Genomic DNA, 18,093 nt, shown 5'->3' with positions numbered 1-18,093 from the left:
TAGCGGTGCCTGCGTAAATATGCACCGGACAAAAAAGTTGCACTGAGGGCGGCCTCAGACTGATGCATGCATAAATATGCTCACCGCTACGGAGCGCATTAGCATATGAACCAGTGAGATTTTTAGGCTTTTTTTTTTGACTATTCAAACTCGACGCTATTGCTGAAATCAATGGTTTCGTTTCGTCATGTTTTGCGGATGTGATTTTCATGGTCGGAAAATATGAGAAAATCCCGCCCATCTGTTTTCGCCCTAACTTATTCCTCTATATTAAGGCCTCATGCCCACGGCCGTGATGAACTCTGCCAGCGGAATATCGCAGCAGGGTCCGCCACGGAGCCCCACCAAAACCCCCATGCTTATCACTCTGGATCCTCCGAACGTGTCCCGCATGGAGGGCCGGCAGTGTCAGATGACGCTGCCGGCGGTGGGCGGGGCCACGTATTCACGTGATACTTCTGCTGTGCTACAGCGTAAGTATAGCGTGACGGCCGGCTTCCATTGACTACAATGGAAGCCGGCCACGCGTATTCCCGCTGCATTTAGAACATGCAGCGGTTTATTTCAATTCTGCAGTGTAAACATTGAGCTATTAGGTTCAATAGAACCTAATAGCCGCGGGGCAACACCGCGGATTTCTGCCGCGTACAACGGGGCAGAAATCCGTCTGTGGGCATTAGCCCTAAAGCTTAAACAGATGAACGTGATTTTGACCACAAAACTTGACAATACAAAACTATCGATTTCAATGTTTCGTTTTTACTAGCGGGATTCTCGCATGTTAATACCATGCATGAAAAAAGATAGGACTTGCCCTAACTTTTTTGCACATGTAACAGGACAAAACAAAACCACTGATCTCAATAGGAGATACTGTCGGGCGTCGTTGCACCTATGGTAATGTGGAGTATGCTTGCGTGATTATTTGCTTGCGCAAATGCCAATGACTTGCGCACTAAAAGTGCAATAAAACTCGCAGGCAAGCGCAAAAAGTGCAATGCCCATTGCAGAAATGTGCTTACGCCTGTGCGACGCCGGCCTCAGCATAGGATCACATAGCGGCTTTGGCTGTAACAGGTGTCGCTGTGTAGCATGGCGACCTCACACTGCCATGGAACTCAAAGGGAACGCAGTACAAGTCTCAGGTTTCCACGACTGCGATGTCACATTCACAAAAAAATCCATCAAGATTGTTTTTTTGATCGTGGCGCAGTGCTCCGGACAACCCGCGATTCGCACTGTGACTGCACTGAGTTCAATGGCAGAGCAAGGTTGCAATTTTGCGCAGCGATCTCTGGTCACATGACCCCATTGTGGCCAAAGTCACCAGGTAGCTCAATGCTGCCAGAAGGTGACATGTGGGACATTGAACAAGACTCTATTGTCGCATGGAATATCGTTGGCTCTACAGTCGGGTTGTCGCCTGTCTGCTCCCACATCAGGGGCTCCAGGAGACCCTATCTGCACGGGGATCTGCCGCAGGCTGCTGATAATAGAGGGAGGGTCTCTGCTGTTGGCCAGTGTCACAGGGCTGCAAACGGCCGGCCAGTAAGCGCGATAGATGGCGCGCTTAGTCTGGCCACTAGGGGGCGTGCTTCCCCGGGGACATCGCGCTCCTGCTCGCACCTTGCGCTCTTTTCTGCATACATTGGCGCCCTCTGTGCCAGCGCTACCCGTTGCCATCTGTCCTGTGGATCATTAGTGTACACAGAAACCAACGTCTGTAACTCCAGGGGCAGCGAGCAGACAAGTGTCTGTGTGATGGTCACTGACTAGCAGAGCTCATTAACCCATTACATGCCTCCAGACATATGTACAGATAGATCTGGTTTAGATACTATTAGCAGAAGTGCATTACACAACTGATCTAGTTGTGTGTGCCATGGTAGGTGCCTCTGGATGATTTGGGTACTAGAATACTAAAGTTAACTAATGCAAATTTGTTGCAACCTGGTGTGCGTTACATTTATATGGAGTTTAGACTATTTCCCCTTTAATCAAAAAAATCCCCAGTAAATATAAGTCCTGCAATGACCCACATTGGGTTAGCTTTGGTTAGTGTTCCCCAATCTATGGCTCTCCAACTGCTGGAAAAATATAACTCCCATCATGTTCTGGCAGTCACAGCCATTAGGACATGCTTGGAGTTGTAGTTCTCCAAAGGCTGGAGAGCTACAGGTCTGGGAATACTTGTTTTGATAACTCTTTCACACAGGATTGAATTGTTCCGCAGGACGCAGTGGAGTTTGTTGCCCTGCAGAAAATTCAGCACCAAAATCCACATGGCTAATGCGTGAATTTTGATGCGAAATTGAAAATGGTTGACGGGCAGCTTCACTCAAGGATATGCGCAGAATTGCTTGCTACAGCGCAGAATATTCGCACATTTCCGACATTTGAGGAGGTAGATTTGCATGCATCTCAGCTCATAATACTGGACTTTTAGCGCATACAGGGCCAGTTCATACGCACACGCAGCATACCCTTTCCTTGGACTCTAATGGCTATTTAAGACAAATAAGGTCCATAAGTGTTCTCTTCTCCGCACTTGTGCGCAGTGTCACACCTTTCCCGTGCATATTTGTGCACCTTCCATAGATTTTTTGGGGACTTTTGCTGCACAAAGCGTCGAAAGATAGAGCAGGTACTACTTTTTACCGCACACAAAATGTGCACGCAAGACGCGCTGAGAACAAACCCATTGAGATCAGTAGGTTCCATTGTCTGTATTTAGGACGTAAATATTCTTCGCACGCAAAAACACGCACGAACACACTCATGTGAAGAAGCTAATCCGCATCAAAATCTGCATTTAGAGTACATTCACACAATCGTGTTTACGTATGCAAAATCCGTGCGCACAATATGCAGAGCACAGAACCTATTGATTTTAATGGGTTCATTCGTATCAATCGTTTCTTTGTGCCAAAAAAATGCAACATATTCTATTTCTTTGTGCATTTTTACACCAAAGGCGCTATAGAAGTCTATGAGAGGTGCCAAATGCGCAATACGGTGTGCAATTCCGTGAAAGGAAAAACCCATCTGGACCTCATTAGGCTAAATAGACCTTTGAATGAAGGCGTGGGGAGGGGGTGTTGTACGCAAATATGAACAAAAATAGAACAGCACAGTACAATGCACAGACGTGCGCGCGAATCAAACTCGTTCACTGCGTGGATACGTTGCGCTGAAACATGCACGTTTGCACATACACTCGTCTGAAGGAGCCCCGAGGCTAGTTTTACACATCCGAGTGCAAATATTGGGACATGCTCATGCAATGTCCCTGCGGATGCGAGGCATTTTGGTGTCAAAAAAACGCATCATTAAAAAAACGTAACTGGGTAGGAGCCCTAGTGCAAATTTGTGTGCATTGCATTTTTTCTTGGAGACAGAGCGACCAAAAAAATGCAATTCTGGCAATGTTTATTTTTTTTCTTCCTGACGACATTCATTACGTAGCATTACATTATACCTTGATCGGACAGGCAATATAGGCGATCTGCAATGACAGCTGTGCATGACAACCCACGGTCATATCACGCGGGGGGGGGGGGGGCAGTGCAGGGACCGCTGAACATCGGTCTGGGCATTTAAAGGGTTAACATCTCAGTGGTGTGGCTTATCGGAGCTGTTGTGCGTGGTTGTCGGCTGTAAGAAGCAATTAGCACCTACGTTGTATGGAGCGGGATCTACACGCAATCCACCTCCAAACGCACCCCGAACCTGCATGACGTAACTGTATGCCCTGTAGTGTTAAGGGGTTAAACCACAGAACAGGTGTGTTGCATGCGCATGTGAACAAGCCCTGCATGCGCAGAAGTACAGTACTATGCGCTGATACGCACGCAATTCTACCTCATCAACTTTGTTCATAGCGCAAATATGTTGTGCAGACGCTCGTCTGAAGCCGTCTTTACAATACAAGCCTTGCAGACACGATTTTTAAAATGTTGTCCACATGAAAAATGGAAAAAATTCTGCATGGATTCTAAACCCGCAGCATGCCGTTTATTCTGTAGTGTTTTACAACAGATTTTCAGTCTTTGGAATGCCAAGACTAAAACCCGTGGCAAATCCACACCAAAATCAGCAACATTTACGTGCAGATTTGGCCCCTGTGGATTTCCTACATTTTCCGCTGTGGAAAGTCAACAACTACCGCGTTTCCCTGAAAATAAGACAGTGTCTTATATTAATTTTTGTTCAAAAGGGTCTAACTTTTTTACATGTATAGCAGCATGGACACTATTTAAATTGACTTTTTAAATTAACCATTAGCAGGGCTTAATTTTGGAGTAGGGCTTATATTTCAAGCATCCTCAAAAAGCCTGAAAAATCATTTTGCATCCTTAAAAATTCTGAAAAATCATGCTATGTCTTTTTTTCAGGGTATGTCTTATTTTCAGGGAAACAGGGTAATAGGTCCCATGTGAAGGCACTCTCCATGTAAAAAGTTGCCCATGATATGACGGACACTCAGATTCTTTTTTTTCCAAATTGAAATGCATTCTGAGAAGGGAACATACACAGAAAAAATGATTCCGATTCCTACTGTATGAACTATATGAAAATAACTTTTATCATGGTAAATAGTTCTGGAACGCTATGTGTTCTCATTAATGAAGCAGCTTTTCATCGGTAGAGACTATACTTTAAAGTACCATAAAACTTTCTGATTGCAAAATTGTTTATATTGTCAAAGTGTAACTAAACTTTCAAAAAACTTTTGACATGCCAATGCCAGGTCAGACGTATTTTTCATTGGGGCTCTGGTTCTGAGACCCTCATTGATTGTGGATCCCATTATTAGCCAATGAGGACTCTTGCATACTAATGTTACGAGAAGTCCTTGGTCCACATCTGGGGAGGAGGAGCAGAATTTTTCCTTGTCAGCTGGTTTTCTAGAATGAGTCAACATTTCTAAAAGGTTCAGAGAGCTCCAGTTTCTATTGGATTTATTGCTATAGAATGTCATTTTAATTCTTTCTTTTCCCCAAATGTCTTATATCATATTCTCCCCTCCTTTCTGCAAAGAGCAGACACTCAAGGGGGTCCGGCAGCTCCTACTATCCAACCAAAAATGACATACTCCAACAACATTTATCTAACGCCTCCTGGCAGTTTCAGAATACATGGAAATGTAGCGTTACATGGAGTCAAAAGATCTCTCTTCCCCATACAAACAGACCAGTACTATGAATGAAGCATTGGAGTTGGGGAACCGTCCTACAGATTTTGCGTTGGGGCCCAGCAGCTTCTCTGGACGAGTATATGATTTTGTTGTATACTGTAAATCTCACTTTCTGCATCCCCAGGTCTGGAGCTTTCATGCTTTCAGCTTCCACATTGTAGACAAAACTTCACTCAATGATTCAGTGAAAGGGAAGAGTTGGCTGCAGGGGCGATGGACGGTTATTGCAGTACACCCTGTGCAAATAAGGAGGTTTTACCTACCAGCTGAAGTGACCAAGCCCAAATATCATACGTGATATCAGGATGAAGAATAGACGTGGGGAGGGGAGCAATAACCACATTTTATAAAATGGCTTCATTATTGTATAATGGAAAGTTGTGCAATACTCTAATATACTTTGTGCTTCAATTACTCAAGATCTTGGTTTACTTCAGGGAAATAAAGAAAACATTTTTTACATCCAGAAGCTGCAAATGTGTAACAGATCTAATACTGGAATTGTCTTCATCACTCATTTTATAATTAAACAAATTTTCCAAGTTTTACACAAATTTAATGAAAGCCATGTATCGCTATAAAAGCATAAGTCATCTGTTTATTCTGCCTCTGTTATAGTGCTCACCGCTGGTCCTTGTCACTAATGCTGCAGCAGTGACATCACTGACTATTCACATGGCTGTTGTAGTCAATCAGTGGCCATAGTGGTCACATGGGTGGTTGGCTGATGTCATCGCTGGAGTCCTGGTCTGGCTGCAGCAGTGATGTCACCGACTGCTACAGCCTGTTGCTGGCCTCAGAGTTCATATGGTTAGTTGACAATTGCATCCTTGCAGCCGCACAAGAAAAGACCATTAAGGAGAGATGGAAATGTAACGAACAGGTGAGTTATGCTTCTTGTATTGTTTTATATGATCCATAGTCTTCATTAAATTTGTGGGGCGTTTAAACATTTTTAGCCTCTGGATGCAAACAAGAAAGTGTGGAAATTTGGAAAACATGGCTACAAAATAACCAAGAGAGCAGTAAGTGTCCTCCCCCCCACCCCGGCTGTCAAGAATGACGTACCTATTCCAATCACTGCTAGAAACAGGAATACAAAAGAGATCCTAGAGTCTCGATTCTGTCTCTGTCTTAGGCCGAATTCATACAGGCGTATTTATGCAAATACGCACTGAATAGAAACCATTGATTTCGAAGGGTTTGTTCACATGTGCATATTTTTCCTGCACATTTCAGGCGCTCAAAAAAAAACACAGCACGCTCTATTTTCTTGCGCATTTACACACCAAAAGTCCCTGTAGAAGTCTATGGGGTTGCACAAAATAAGCTAGATGTGCAATTGCGCAGGAAAAAAAAAACACATCTGGAACTCATTAGACTATTTAGCCATTTTAATCTGTGGTGTTTTTTTTTTTGCTGCATGAATGCACATGCCTTGAGCGCTGGAAGAGTACAGTAAAGTATACCGATGCGTGCTCAAAAAAGCATAGTTTGCTCCACGAAAACTCTGCACACATGCATGTATTTACTTATACGCTCACGTGAATCTGGCATTAGGGCTCCTGCAGACAAGCGTATGCGTAACATGTACGCAACAGTGTGACATAATTGTGCTATGAAGGTAGCGCTCTCGCCGGCTATCACACACATAGCCGCGGATTCTTGATGCTGCTGGGCCCATTCACATTGGCGCAGGACACACGTGATTGAACAGGCTGAGCAGCCTAATTAATATTGCATCAATAGCTCCAACTGGCTTAAACTAACAAAGAGAGCAGTACTTACCCACTCTGTGTCCGAGGCTGCAGTGTCACCGCCTGTTCTGCTGGCATCAACACTCGCATGATGGGCACCATGATGCCAGCAGTTCAGAACAGAGCCGCTGCTGCGGTCAGGTGATCTCTGCTGATGTTGTCTTGCACAACAATCACCGTGAGGGCGACCGGGCAACATCGCTGGATCACCACAGCAGAGGTCGGCTAAGTATTGCTGTTTGTTACTTTAATACAGCTGCAGCTATTGCTGGACCCGGACAGCCCGTTTGCGGCCAGTTTCAGATAAGCGTATTGTAACACTTCCGTAATACGGATCTTTAATACGAACATGTTACAGTTGACATTGCAACCCTATGTCATCAGTATTTCATCTGTATACACTGCTGTATTTGCCGTCATTGGTTTTATTTTCTACTGCATGAATATTGATTCATATTTGCTGAATAGAAAGTAATATGAATGCGAAGGCAAAAACTGGATTGAAATAGATCATGCTGCTTATTACGGTTCACAAAGACATGGACCAAATATGGAGTTAAGCAGCCTTCTAGAGCATTCTTATATGGACACATACCTTCTGTGCCCTATAAGGGACCTTTCACACAGGACTGAATTGTCTGCATCACTTCAGCAGAGATCTTTCAGCGCGGCTTTCAGCAAGTGTTTCCTTGACATCGCACTTGCATGCACGTTACATGCCGTGCAATATGTTTAACTGTCCCATTGAAAACGCTGGGCAATGCATTCCGTGGAACACAAAAAGATAGAACATACCACGATTTTTGTCCTGCGCGAAAACATTGCTTGTGTATATGTCTCCATTCAGAAGGATGGGGTTCATATGCGTGCGTCTCGCAACACACAAAGCTGGCGCACATTTCCCGTCCGTGTGAAAGTGTCCTTATGTGTAAGGAAAGCCTAAGGCTATGCGAGTGCCTCAGTCTTCCCAGTGACTATCGCTTCTTTGCCTTCACATAGAGGAGTTATGATCGCTCAGTCATTGAAAGCAGAGATGCCAGAAGTCTCTTCCGGCCGCCCCCTCCATCCACAGTAAACAGGCAGTCGGTCATAGATCAACAACTGTCTGTTTATACGGACAGTCGCTTGCAATTACCTATTTGCGCAATTACTCGGGCAACTATCAGCCCATATAAAAGTTCCTTAATAGATGAGGATCCTAAACAAGAGTGCCATTCTATTAAAGGGGTATTCCTATCTCAGACTTTTATGGCATTAGCAAATAATATGCCATAGATAGCTGTGGTTCCACATCTGGGACCCTCATCTATCCACCCTCAACGCAGTGGCTGGAGGATGGAAATATGTTAGCTTGCTCTGCTATGCCGTTTGCATAAATCCTATTGAAGTCTATGACAGTTACAGAAACAGTGTAGCTCAGCTGAGTCTGGCAGCTTCCATCATCCTCGTTAACTCGTAATCAGCGGGGTTCCTATCTCAACCATGCTGGACTAAGAAGGAAACACTCCTTTAACTCCAAATTCACTAAATATATCTGAAAATGCATTTTGTGTTCATCTCTGTATATTTTATACTTAGGCCTCCTGCACACGGGCAGATTTGCATTGCCAAATCCGGAGCGGTGTTCCGCAGCAAATCCAGCCCATAGCATGAAATGACAATCCGCAATTTCCTGCCCACGAGCGATTGCGATTTTCCGCTCGTGGGTGAGAAAATCGCAGCATGCTGCAATTTTGTGTGGGCTACATGCGGACGGTTCCATTGAAGTCAATGAAAGCCGTCCGTCCTGCGGCACTTTCACAGTGAGCACTGCAGAAGTATTGCGGGATCCGTGTCATTGCAGAGCGGCGGAGGCTACTGTGCATGTGCAACAGAGTGCCGGCCAGCACATGCACAGCGCAGAAGACTCCGGACAGGTGTGCAGGGGTTACCGGCCAGGCACCAAGTCGAACTCCACTGTGGGAATCCCACATGCAGGGTGCGACCCGCCCATGTGCAGGAGGCCTTACTGAGGAAAAGACTTAACAGCTACACAATATTTTTGCCCATTAGTTTAGTTTTATTTCGCTTTGAGATCAGCAATTTCATTTTCCTGCATCACAAATATTGTTTAATATAAACAGTTCATCTCTATTGCTATATACAAATACATTGTGAGGACATAAATACTAGTGCAAAGTAAGAGGCTACTAAGTTAGTAGCAATGTAAAAAAAACAAAAAAGTAACATTACGGTTTACATTTCATATACGAGTCTCTGATTTCTACATAACAGAAATTTATTGCACCATAAATAAGAAAAATATTCAAGTGTTTGCCTAAAACGCAATACTGTTAGATGGGAGGAACATCAATATCCTTCAATAAAAAACAAAGTACTTCATTGACTATTTAGAAATAAATTAGTTGACTTTTAGCAGCCCTTTTGTATTGTATATATTACAGGTTATTTATTACGCCGTTCAATAACGTAAATGTGAGCATTTAAAAACAGATGTAAAATAGTTAGTTTTCCACATCCATGGCCATCACAGGCATGTCTTCGGGCAGAAGCCGCTGCAAGGAGTCTTTATTCAATGAGACCAGCAAGTCAATCTTGGTCATGCATTCTTGCAGTTCGCTATCAGCATAGTCATTGACCTGCATACCGGCAGAGCCCTCTTGGCATAACATGCGCTTTGCAAGCGCCAAGCAACAGAAGGCCATCAAGGATGGTGGATATTCATTGAAGGCGTAGTCGGCAAGGCTCAGTTCTGCTACGCCCTTTGCGAATGCAAGGGATTTGGAAGCCTGACAAAGCTCCACCTCGGAAGGTTCTCCATCTGTCAACTCTCGGAGAGAGAAATGCTGCAAGAAGTAGTTGATGGTAGGAGCTCCCAACTGGAATTGAAGCTTGAGCAAGATGATGCACTCGAGATTGCAGAGCTGTTCGCGGGAGAAATTGTTGCAGCACAAGGCGAGCAGCTGCTTCACTCTGGGAGGTCGGGTCTCAACCTGAAGAGCAGAAATAAGTCATTCTTAGAGAGAACTTGTCAAACTTGAAAAATGTCTATTATCTCATCATAAGGGCTTATTTACATGAGCGTATATTGGTCGGGTTTTCACGCCCGGCCGATATACAGTTTCCCCCTCACCGACTCTCTGCCCCTCTCCTCCAGTCTTGCCTTTGCAATGGGTGGGGGCGGAGCTAAGCTCTGCCCCGCCCATTCTTATTGCTGGCTATAGGAAGGGGGCAGGAGCTTAGCTCCACCCCACCCACTCCCATTGCAAACCGCTTGGAGGGGAGGAGAGGGGTTGAGAGCCGGTGAGTGGGAGATAACTGCTTAGATGGAAGCATATATTGGCCGGCTGTGAAAACGCCAATAAATGCTCGTGTAAATAAGCCCTAGGGGGGCATTCACATGAACGTATCTCGGCTCGGTTTTCACGCCGAGCCGATATACGTCGTCCTCATCTGCGGGGGGGGGAGGGAATTGAAGAGCCAGGAGCAGGAACTGAGTTCCCGCCCCCTCTCTGCCTCCTCTCCACCCCTCTGCACAATTTGCAATGAGGAGAGGCGGGACAGGGGCGGGGCTATATTGTGGAACTTAGCCCCACCCCTCCTCCCCTCATTGCAAATAGTGCAGAGGAGGCAGAGAGGGGGCGGGAGCTCAGTTCCTGCTCCTGGCTATTCCACCCTCCCCCCCTGCAGATGAGGACTACGTATATCGGCTCGGCGTGAAAACCGAGCCAATATACGTTCGTGTGAATCCAGCCTAAAACAAAAAATTTTACTAAATAGGATCCATCCATAAAAAAAATAAATGCTTCATCACTATACTTGGGCCCAACTTCCTGTTAATTGCTTCCCACCATCACCTGCGGCCAACTCGCCTCTCTGAATGCAAGATCTTACATTCTGGCTAAATAAAAAGCTATTTTCTGTATTAACCCTTTCCTGCTGCAGTCATTTTTGTTTTTATCATTTTCAGCTTTCCACTTTAAAAAACAAAAAAAACAACTATTTTTTGGTGACGTAACTGTATGAGGGTTTGTTTTTTGTGGGACATATTGGATTTTGCATTGGTCCCATGCAATGTATTAGAAAACTTAAAAAATTTCTACGTGGGGTGAAATTAAAAACAAAAAACAATTGCGCCTTTTGGGAGGGGGTTTACAGTGTTCATGCTGCAGCAAAAATGACATCTTTTTCTGTTGGTCTGTACAAGTACAGCAATATCAAAACATATATATTGATGTCGTTAAAGCTTAAATAAAAACTTATTGGAATCAAAACATATATATTGATGTCGCACTACTTTAAACAATGAATTACCTTTTAACTTGCCTTCTGTCACCTTCTTTGAACCACATAATTTTTTTATACTTTTCTATCAATGTCATTTTGTGGGGCGCCCTGTACTTTTTATTGGTGCCACTTTGGGGTGTGCACAACATTTTGATCACATTTGAATCCATTTTTTCTTAAAGAAGGAGTGAGCAAAAAGGTGCCGTTCTGGCACTGAGGTTTTTTTTTGTTTTGTGTATTCAACGCGCAGGATTGACAATGTGATCTTATAATAAAATTTGCTGTGATACCAATTTATATATTTTTTATGCAACTGGGGAATGAGGGTTTTAAATTTAATCTATTTTTTTCTAATAATTGTAAAAAAGTTTTTCCCTTTTTAATTTTTACATTTTGTAGTCCTCATAGGGGACTCCAACTTTGATTAGTTTGATTGACTTTGCAGTACAGTGTAATACCGTAATATTGCATTATACTGCATTTGTAATGGCTATGTATTAAGACATGCCACAGGCACATCGTAATAGGCAGTCATGACACCTGTATGACATCCCGCAATCTCATTGCAGAGGGTCATACAGGACATCACATTCGAATTGGGACATTTAAATGCCATTATCAGAATAGACTGCTTCATCTAAAAGGTTAACAGCCAGGATTAGAGGTACCTCTGATCACAGGTGTTAAAGATGACCGACACCTTCCGTTTATGGAGCATGCTCAGTTCCTGCTTCATATACTGACACCTGACATGCACCATACAGGTATGTCACATGCTGAGAAGGGGTTAATAAAAACTGTTTTCAATCAATAACTACTGGATTGAAGCTGGTTAGAAGTGCATCTTGTATAGGTGGCACCTACCTGCTTACATGCGATGAGTAGGGACGTGACACCCACTAACTGGAAGCAGTCGATTGCCACAGGCGTGCAGGAAAGGAATCTGTCCAAGATGCTGACAGTAAGACACAAGGACTCAAAGCCGAGGCTGAAGTGTCTGTGCACCGGGATCAGCCAGCTGATCAGTTTACACCGAGATTCTGGTTGCAGCTACAAAGAAAAAAAAAAAGATGGTTACAAGTCAGAAATGTATAATGACTTCTACATGGTAGTATGTGGCCATGTACTCATCCTAGTAGTCACAGGGGCTTACATTAAACAAATGTTTAAGAACTGTATGATAGCTCTGCAGCTTTGCGTGTCACTTCATCACTATTTTTATAATGTCTGCTACCTACACAGGGAAAGCCCCAAAACGCTACAAATATAGGCAAAACACAGACTATTACGCAAAAAAAAAATTATTGTCAAAGTTCAAATGCCATGTAGGCAAAGCACAAAGGCTACTGAGCCACACAAAAAGGCTATTTGACAGACAAGCTGCTTATAAGTAAAGCTGAAAAGGCTTATAGGCAAAGTATAAATGCTATTAAGCAGTAAACGTGCTACAGAGCAATACCAAAAAGGCTATAGGCAAAGCACAAAAGGCTTAAAGGTAAAGCCGAAAGGCTTACAGGCAAAATACAAACATTAAAGGGGTTCTGTCACTAGAGAAAAAAAGTCAATATGTACCTATTCCTTTCCAGCCAGCCTACTTACCGCATCCTCTCCAAGCCAATATTCTCTTGGTTCTTCCAGTCCCCCCCGGGTCACCTCACCTCCAGCCGGCCGATTCTTCTGCTTCCTGTGACGAAGCGTCCATTAGCTGTATTCTTCTTTCAGGGCAATATACGTTCACAGCCTAACAGAGTGCTGATCTATTGCCGAGACTGTGCATGCGTGCTCTCTGCAACAGTTTATCAACTCTAGCGGCGAGGCAGTGCACATGCGCAGTCTCGGCAATAGATCAGCACTCTGTTAGGCTGTGAAAACTACATCACTAGTGACTTAACCTACACTGACATGCCGGAAGAAGAATGGTGGCAATGGGGGCATCATAACAAGAAGAGGATCCAGACGGCTTGCTGTGAGGTGACTCGGTGAATGGAGAAGATCAAAGAGGAGAAGATGCTGTAAGAAGACGGCCTAGGGAAGAATAGGTAAGTATTGATTTTGTTTTTATGACAAAGCCCCTTTATGCAAAGCGTACAAGCCATATTGGATAAACACAAAGGCTAAAAACCCAGATGGCTATCAGCCACAAGTCTAGCTCACAGGCTACCAGACCTAGGCACAGGTTGTACAGCTCCAGGTTCTGGGGATTGGGAACACATATAGCCATCCCTTATAATTTTTCATTCTTGAGGATTAAGGCAAAGGCAGAATCTAAGCCCATAATCATGGTATTCTATTTTGGACTGGTAGAAGACCCTCTCTGAAAGTGCTTATCTCCTCCCCCAGCTCCCCTACCCCGACCAGTGGTAATACTAGGCAGCAAACAGTATAATATACACCTGAATCCCATCTGTTGATGGAAGTGCCAGATAAACCAGAAGAGCAGAGGTAGCCGAACAGCTAGGATCACTCATTCACCCGACAATTGCGCAATGTAAAAGGACAAATGATAAACCAACAAATGAGCAAACGCTTGTTCATTGGCTGATCATGTGCTTTACGGGAGCAGAATATCCTCGCTGGTCCGATGGACATCTTCCTGTAGGAAAATGTACAGCCAATCAGTGGCAGCTATACGGGGAAGAATGATTGTGTCAACAGTCGGTCATCCCTTTACACCAGGAAATCTGGCCGTATACACAGACCAATATCAGAACATTGGCAGATAACATCTGCTTGCGTTACCCATTAGGCTCTGTGCACATCTGCATTGGATCCTCAGGGCTCCTTCACACTGGTGAGGGCGATATCGGGCCACGATCCATGTGAAAGGGGAATTTCTACGCGAAATCCACTTCTACGTGGAAACATCCTTGCATCACTGCGGGGGTGAAGAAATCGCCCAGCGCAGCTGTCACAGCCGCAGGAGGGGAATCGCAAATACCGCACATTGTTTTCAATGGGGCTTGCGCTGCTGCCACCGACCCATTAGAAACAATTGGCGGTATCGCAAAAAGATAGGACATGCTGCGATTTGTTTTAATCGCAACATCGCTTGAGTGAAAATATCGCAAATGGAATGAAACCATTGAAAATGACTGGTTTCATTATCATGCATTTTCACTCTCTCGCATTGTGCTATTTTATCGCCAGTGTGAAGGCCCTCTCAGGTTGGGGTCTCTGGGGCAGGTCCACCCTACAATCTCAGGCCAAATAACGTAGTATGCTGCGCTCATTAAATCAGGAAGGGCAGGATAGAAGCCAGACAGACCCCCATTAGAGTCAATGGGGTGGTCCAGCACCGTTTCGTTCCATCACTAGATAGAACGGCATGGGTTCCCATTGAAAGCGATAGAATGTGGATCTGTTGCGAAATTGGTGCAAATTCCACATCAAATCCACAGCAAAATTCCACGGTGTGAACATACCCTACAGCGGGGTCCACAAGGGGGGACGGATTTCCAGCAGGCTATCCGCAGCAGATTAGCAGTGGAAACTATTTGCTGCAGGTTTAATCACAAGTTCCTGTGCAGAATTCCCCCCTGATTGAAAAGGGGCGAATTCCGCAGCGGAAACAGCGATAAAATTGACATACTGCAAAAAAGAATTCCACACACATGTCTATTTCCGCACGGGTTTTGTGCGGATTATTTCCGCAGCTTGTGGACTAGCTTTTCAAAATCTCATCCACTGCTACCGTAAATGCTGCTGAATTTCCCTGCAGTCAGTCCGCATGAAAATTCAGCGGCAAATCTGCCCCATGTGAACCTGGCAGTGGCTAGTATTTGTTTTGTAGCCTCATCATTTACTGACAGTTGGGACTTATTCACATGAACGCATTTGCGTTGCAGATAATGTTTTCAAAATGTGCAGTGCAATACTCAGTGAATAGAACCTACTGATTTCAATGGGTTCGTTCCTATGAGCAGATTTAGTGCGCATATTGCGTTCACAGAAAAGAAAATAGCAGCATGTTCTATTTTCGGGCATATTGTGAACATAAATAGCACATATTAAATGAATGAAACTTATTTGCCAGTTGAAATCAATGGGCGCATGCTTGCCCTGCATATCTGCGTGCGCTAACAACATATATAGGAAAATACGCACACTCGCACGCATAAACACAACTGCACGTGTAAATACGCTTACACCCGTGTTAAGGCGGCCTTTGGCTTTACCCATATCTGTATCAGACACTCGCTTCAGGGCGTCCGGGGCAGATTTAGCGCAAAATAGTGCAGATTGCTGTGCATTTCATCTGGTGAAACGCCAGGTACGTAGCAGGATGGAAGCCTGACGGACCTCATTTTACGCAATTTATCCTGTCGGGGGCCTCTCCTGCATGTCATGTGACAGATCCATCCCAAGCTGCCATTACAGGAAGAATACACTGTCCAATGCAGAAGTAAGTAAAACCTCAGAGCGCTTTCACACGAACATAAATACGTACGATACTGCATGCGCATTTTTTGTCACACATGTAAAACGCATTGATTTCAATAGGTACAATCAAAGCTGCATATTTTTCACGTGTCTTTCATTCGCATGAAAGTGTAAAAAACTGTGCAACAGGTCCTATCTTGGTGCATATTCCGTACGAAAATTGCCCATTGAAATCAACAAGCGTACGTAAATGCGCAAGAACCCTAACAAGACGTGTTACAAATGGTAAGAAAATGTAGGCGCTATTTTCTAAAATAAACTCTTCTCTTCTGCAGCTGTTACAGAACTACAAATCCCAGCATGCCTCAACAGTCTGCAACAGTCAGGACATGCTGGGAGTTGTAGTTCCATTAGGATACTACATTGTAGGCATTTGCCATTCACCACTCAGAAAAGCTGGGTGACAACCGGCACGGTCACCGTAATGGTAGCCATATTGGTTGTCACCCATCTAAGACAAGGCAGTACCTGGGGCTGGTTGGCCATGCAGCGTGCAGCCAGGTACTTCTTCTCCAGACCCTTCTTGAAGATGTAGCATTCTTCCCCGTAGTCCCTGAAGTTCTGCAGGCCCAGCCGGTGGGAGATCTTGGGGCAGAGGTCATAGGCAGCAGCGGGCACAGCTCTGCGGGTCACTGATGCAGGGCTGGGGGTCTCATACAAGTCACCCACCCCGGAGTCACAGCTTTTCAGCTCTAGGGACTGCTTCCTGAGTCTCAGGTATTTGGCTTTCTTCACCCCTCTGGTACATAATGCGCCATCTCCCCGGTCCTGCGGGGTGACTTCCTCCCTCTTCCTCTTGTACGGACACCCGGACTCCTCCGCTGTCAGCTGCAGCAGCTGCTCCTCTGTCTGTCTATTGCTACAGGTCAGCATGTCTGCGGGCTGCGCACACGTGTACCCAGCACGGCTCCCTCCCCACCTCTGTACTCGGGGCAGACATGCTCCAGCTTTTATATCCAGCTGTTCTGCGCGCTGATTGGTCAGAGTCAGGAACCTCTGGGGGTGACGTCAGCGTGAGAACTTTTCCCGGCGAAAGAACCGCTGAAGAGGCGAGCAGTTGTCAGCTTCTCCCGCGGCTGGGAGAGCCGCGCCGCCTGGTTGCCTAGGAGACGGGCCGGCGCTTATAAATAGGCGCGCTGCTCTGTGGCGGCAGTGTCTGTCTGGACCTCCCGGGGGTCTGGCGGCTTCTCTCACTCAGTGTGAGGTAATTAGCTAATGAATTGATGTGTGGGGTCCCCGGTAAAACATAATCACCCGCAGACGAGATTAAAACACGCTTGTTTACCTCAGGAGTGTCTGACTGTATATACAAGTATGACCAGCCATTACAGTGCGGATGGGCGACGGGTATGCGCATCACTGCCAAGAGACAGCATGCTGGAAATATAAACAAACAAGTATACGGCGCATAACAGCGTGCGTAAATATGTGGACATGCACAGTACAATTTTGCGCAGGGTGACGGACGGCTACACAGCTGTAAAACGCTGCAGGAGCGCACGGCTCTTCATGCACTCGGCGCAGCTCCGTGCATCTTGACTGAATGGTATGCTTGACCGGGCGTAGATTTCTGGCATCATTTATGCCAGTTTCTGGCATAAATCGTACATAAACCTGTTGCTCTGCGGGGGCTGCGCCCCTCCTGACGAACCCTGCCCACTTTTCAAAAGCAAAAATGCTGCAAAATTTTTGCACAAGCAGCCCAAAATTTTGCAACTTTTCCACTGACATAGAAGCCTTCTTAAAATGTCCCCCATGGTGCGGATAACTGCACAACGCCAAACTATGCCACCCGCTAATGGCAGCACGAATCACTGCAAATATTGGGCAGCCAATAGCCACTGTGGGTGGGCGTCATTTGGCAACATCCAGCCAGCACACCACGTGTTTCTACACCTAACCTACTTATTTTACATAAATACGTCACCAGAACTAACCTTAATAAAGACATACAGCCCCAGCACCAAGTTCAGAAGATAAATACAGCCCCAGCACCAAGTTCAGAAGATAAATACAGCACCAGAACCAAGTTCAGAAGATAAATACAGCACCAGGACCAAGTTCAGAAGATAAATACAGCACCAGGACCAAGCTCATGACCTAAATACAGCACCAGGACTGAGCTCATGACCTAAATACAGCACCAGAACCAAACTCATGACCTAAATACAGCACCAGGACTGAGCTCATAAGAAATACAGCACCAGAACCAACACCATAACACATATATATATATATATATATATATATATATATATATATATATATATATATATATATATATATATATATATATATATGTGTGTGTGTGTGTGTGTGTGTGTGTGTGAGTGAACCAAGTTCATGCCATACATACAGTACCAAAACCAAGAACTTACTCAATTTCTATATATCCTATTTCAGACAAGTGTA

The 18,093-nt window shown here is 44.9% G+C and overlaps 1 protein-coding gene across 1 annotated transcript; it reads right to left on the bottom strand.

Annotated features, from left to right (window-relative positions):
- Positions 1-9,012: 9,012 nt before the first annotated feature.
- Positions 9,013-16,591, bottom strand: CCNO (cyclin O). Its single transcript, XM_066601852.1, has 3 exons — positions 16,150-16,591; positions 12,106-12,291; positions 9,013-9,947 (listed from the first exon to the last, which is right to left on the bottom strand). The coding sequence occupies exons 1-3, from the start codon at positions 16,552-16,554 to the stop codon at positions 9,459-9,461; spliced, it is 1,080 nt and encodes a 359-aa protein (XP_066457949.1). The 5' UTR covers positions 16,555-16,591; the 3' UTR covers positions 9,013-9,458.
- Positions 16,592-18,093: the final 1,502 nt, after the last annotated feature.

Source organism: Eleutherodactylus coqui, chromosome 5 (assembly GCF_035609145.1).
Source record: "Eleutherodactylus coqui strain aEleCoq1 chromosome 5, aEleCoq1.hap1, whole genome shotgun sequence".
Lineage (NCBI taxonomy): Eukaryota > Metazoa > Chordata > Amphibia > Anura > Eleutherodactylidae > Eleutherodactylus > Eleutherodactylus coqui.
Note: the sequence above shows the minus strand (reverse complement) of the source record. Positions and strands in the feature narration are given on the sequence as shown.

Bases quoted from the DNA above. Each gene is read 5' to 3' on its own strand.
- CCNO (XM_066601852.1), bottom strand. From the start codon at position 16,554: ATGCTGACCTGTAGCAATAGACAGACAGAGGAGCAGCTGCTGCAGCTG. The intron at 12,292-16,149 runs GTACTGCCTTGT...TTTTCTTTGTAG, and splicing joins GCATGGCCAACCAGCCCCAG to CTGCAACCAGAATCTCGGTG. The intron at 9,948-12,105 runs GTAGGTGCCACC...TCTGCTCTTCAG, and splicing joins TACTCATCGCATGTAAGCAG to GTTGAGACCCGACCTCCCAG.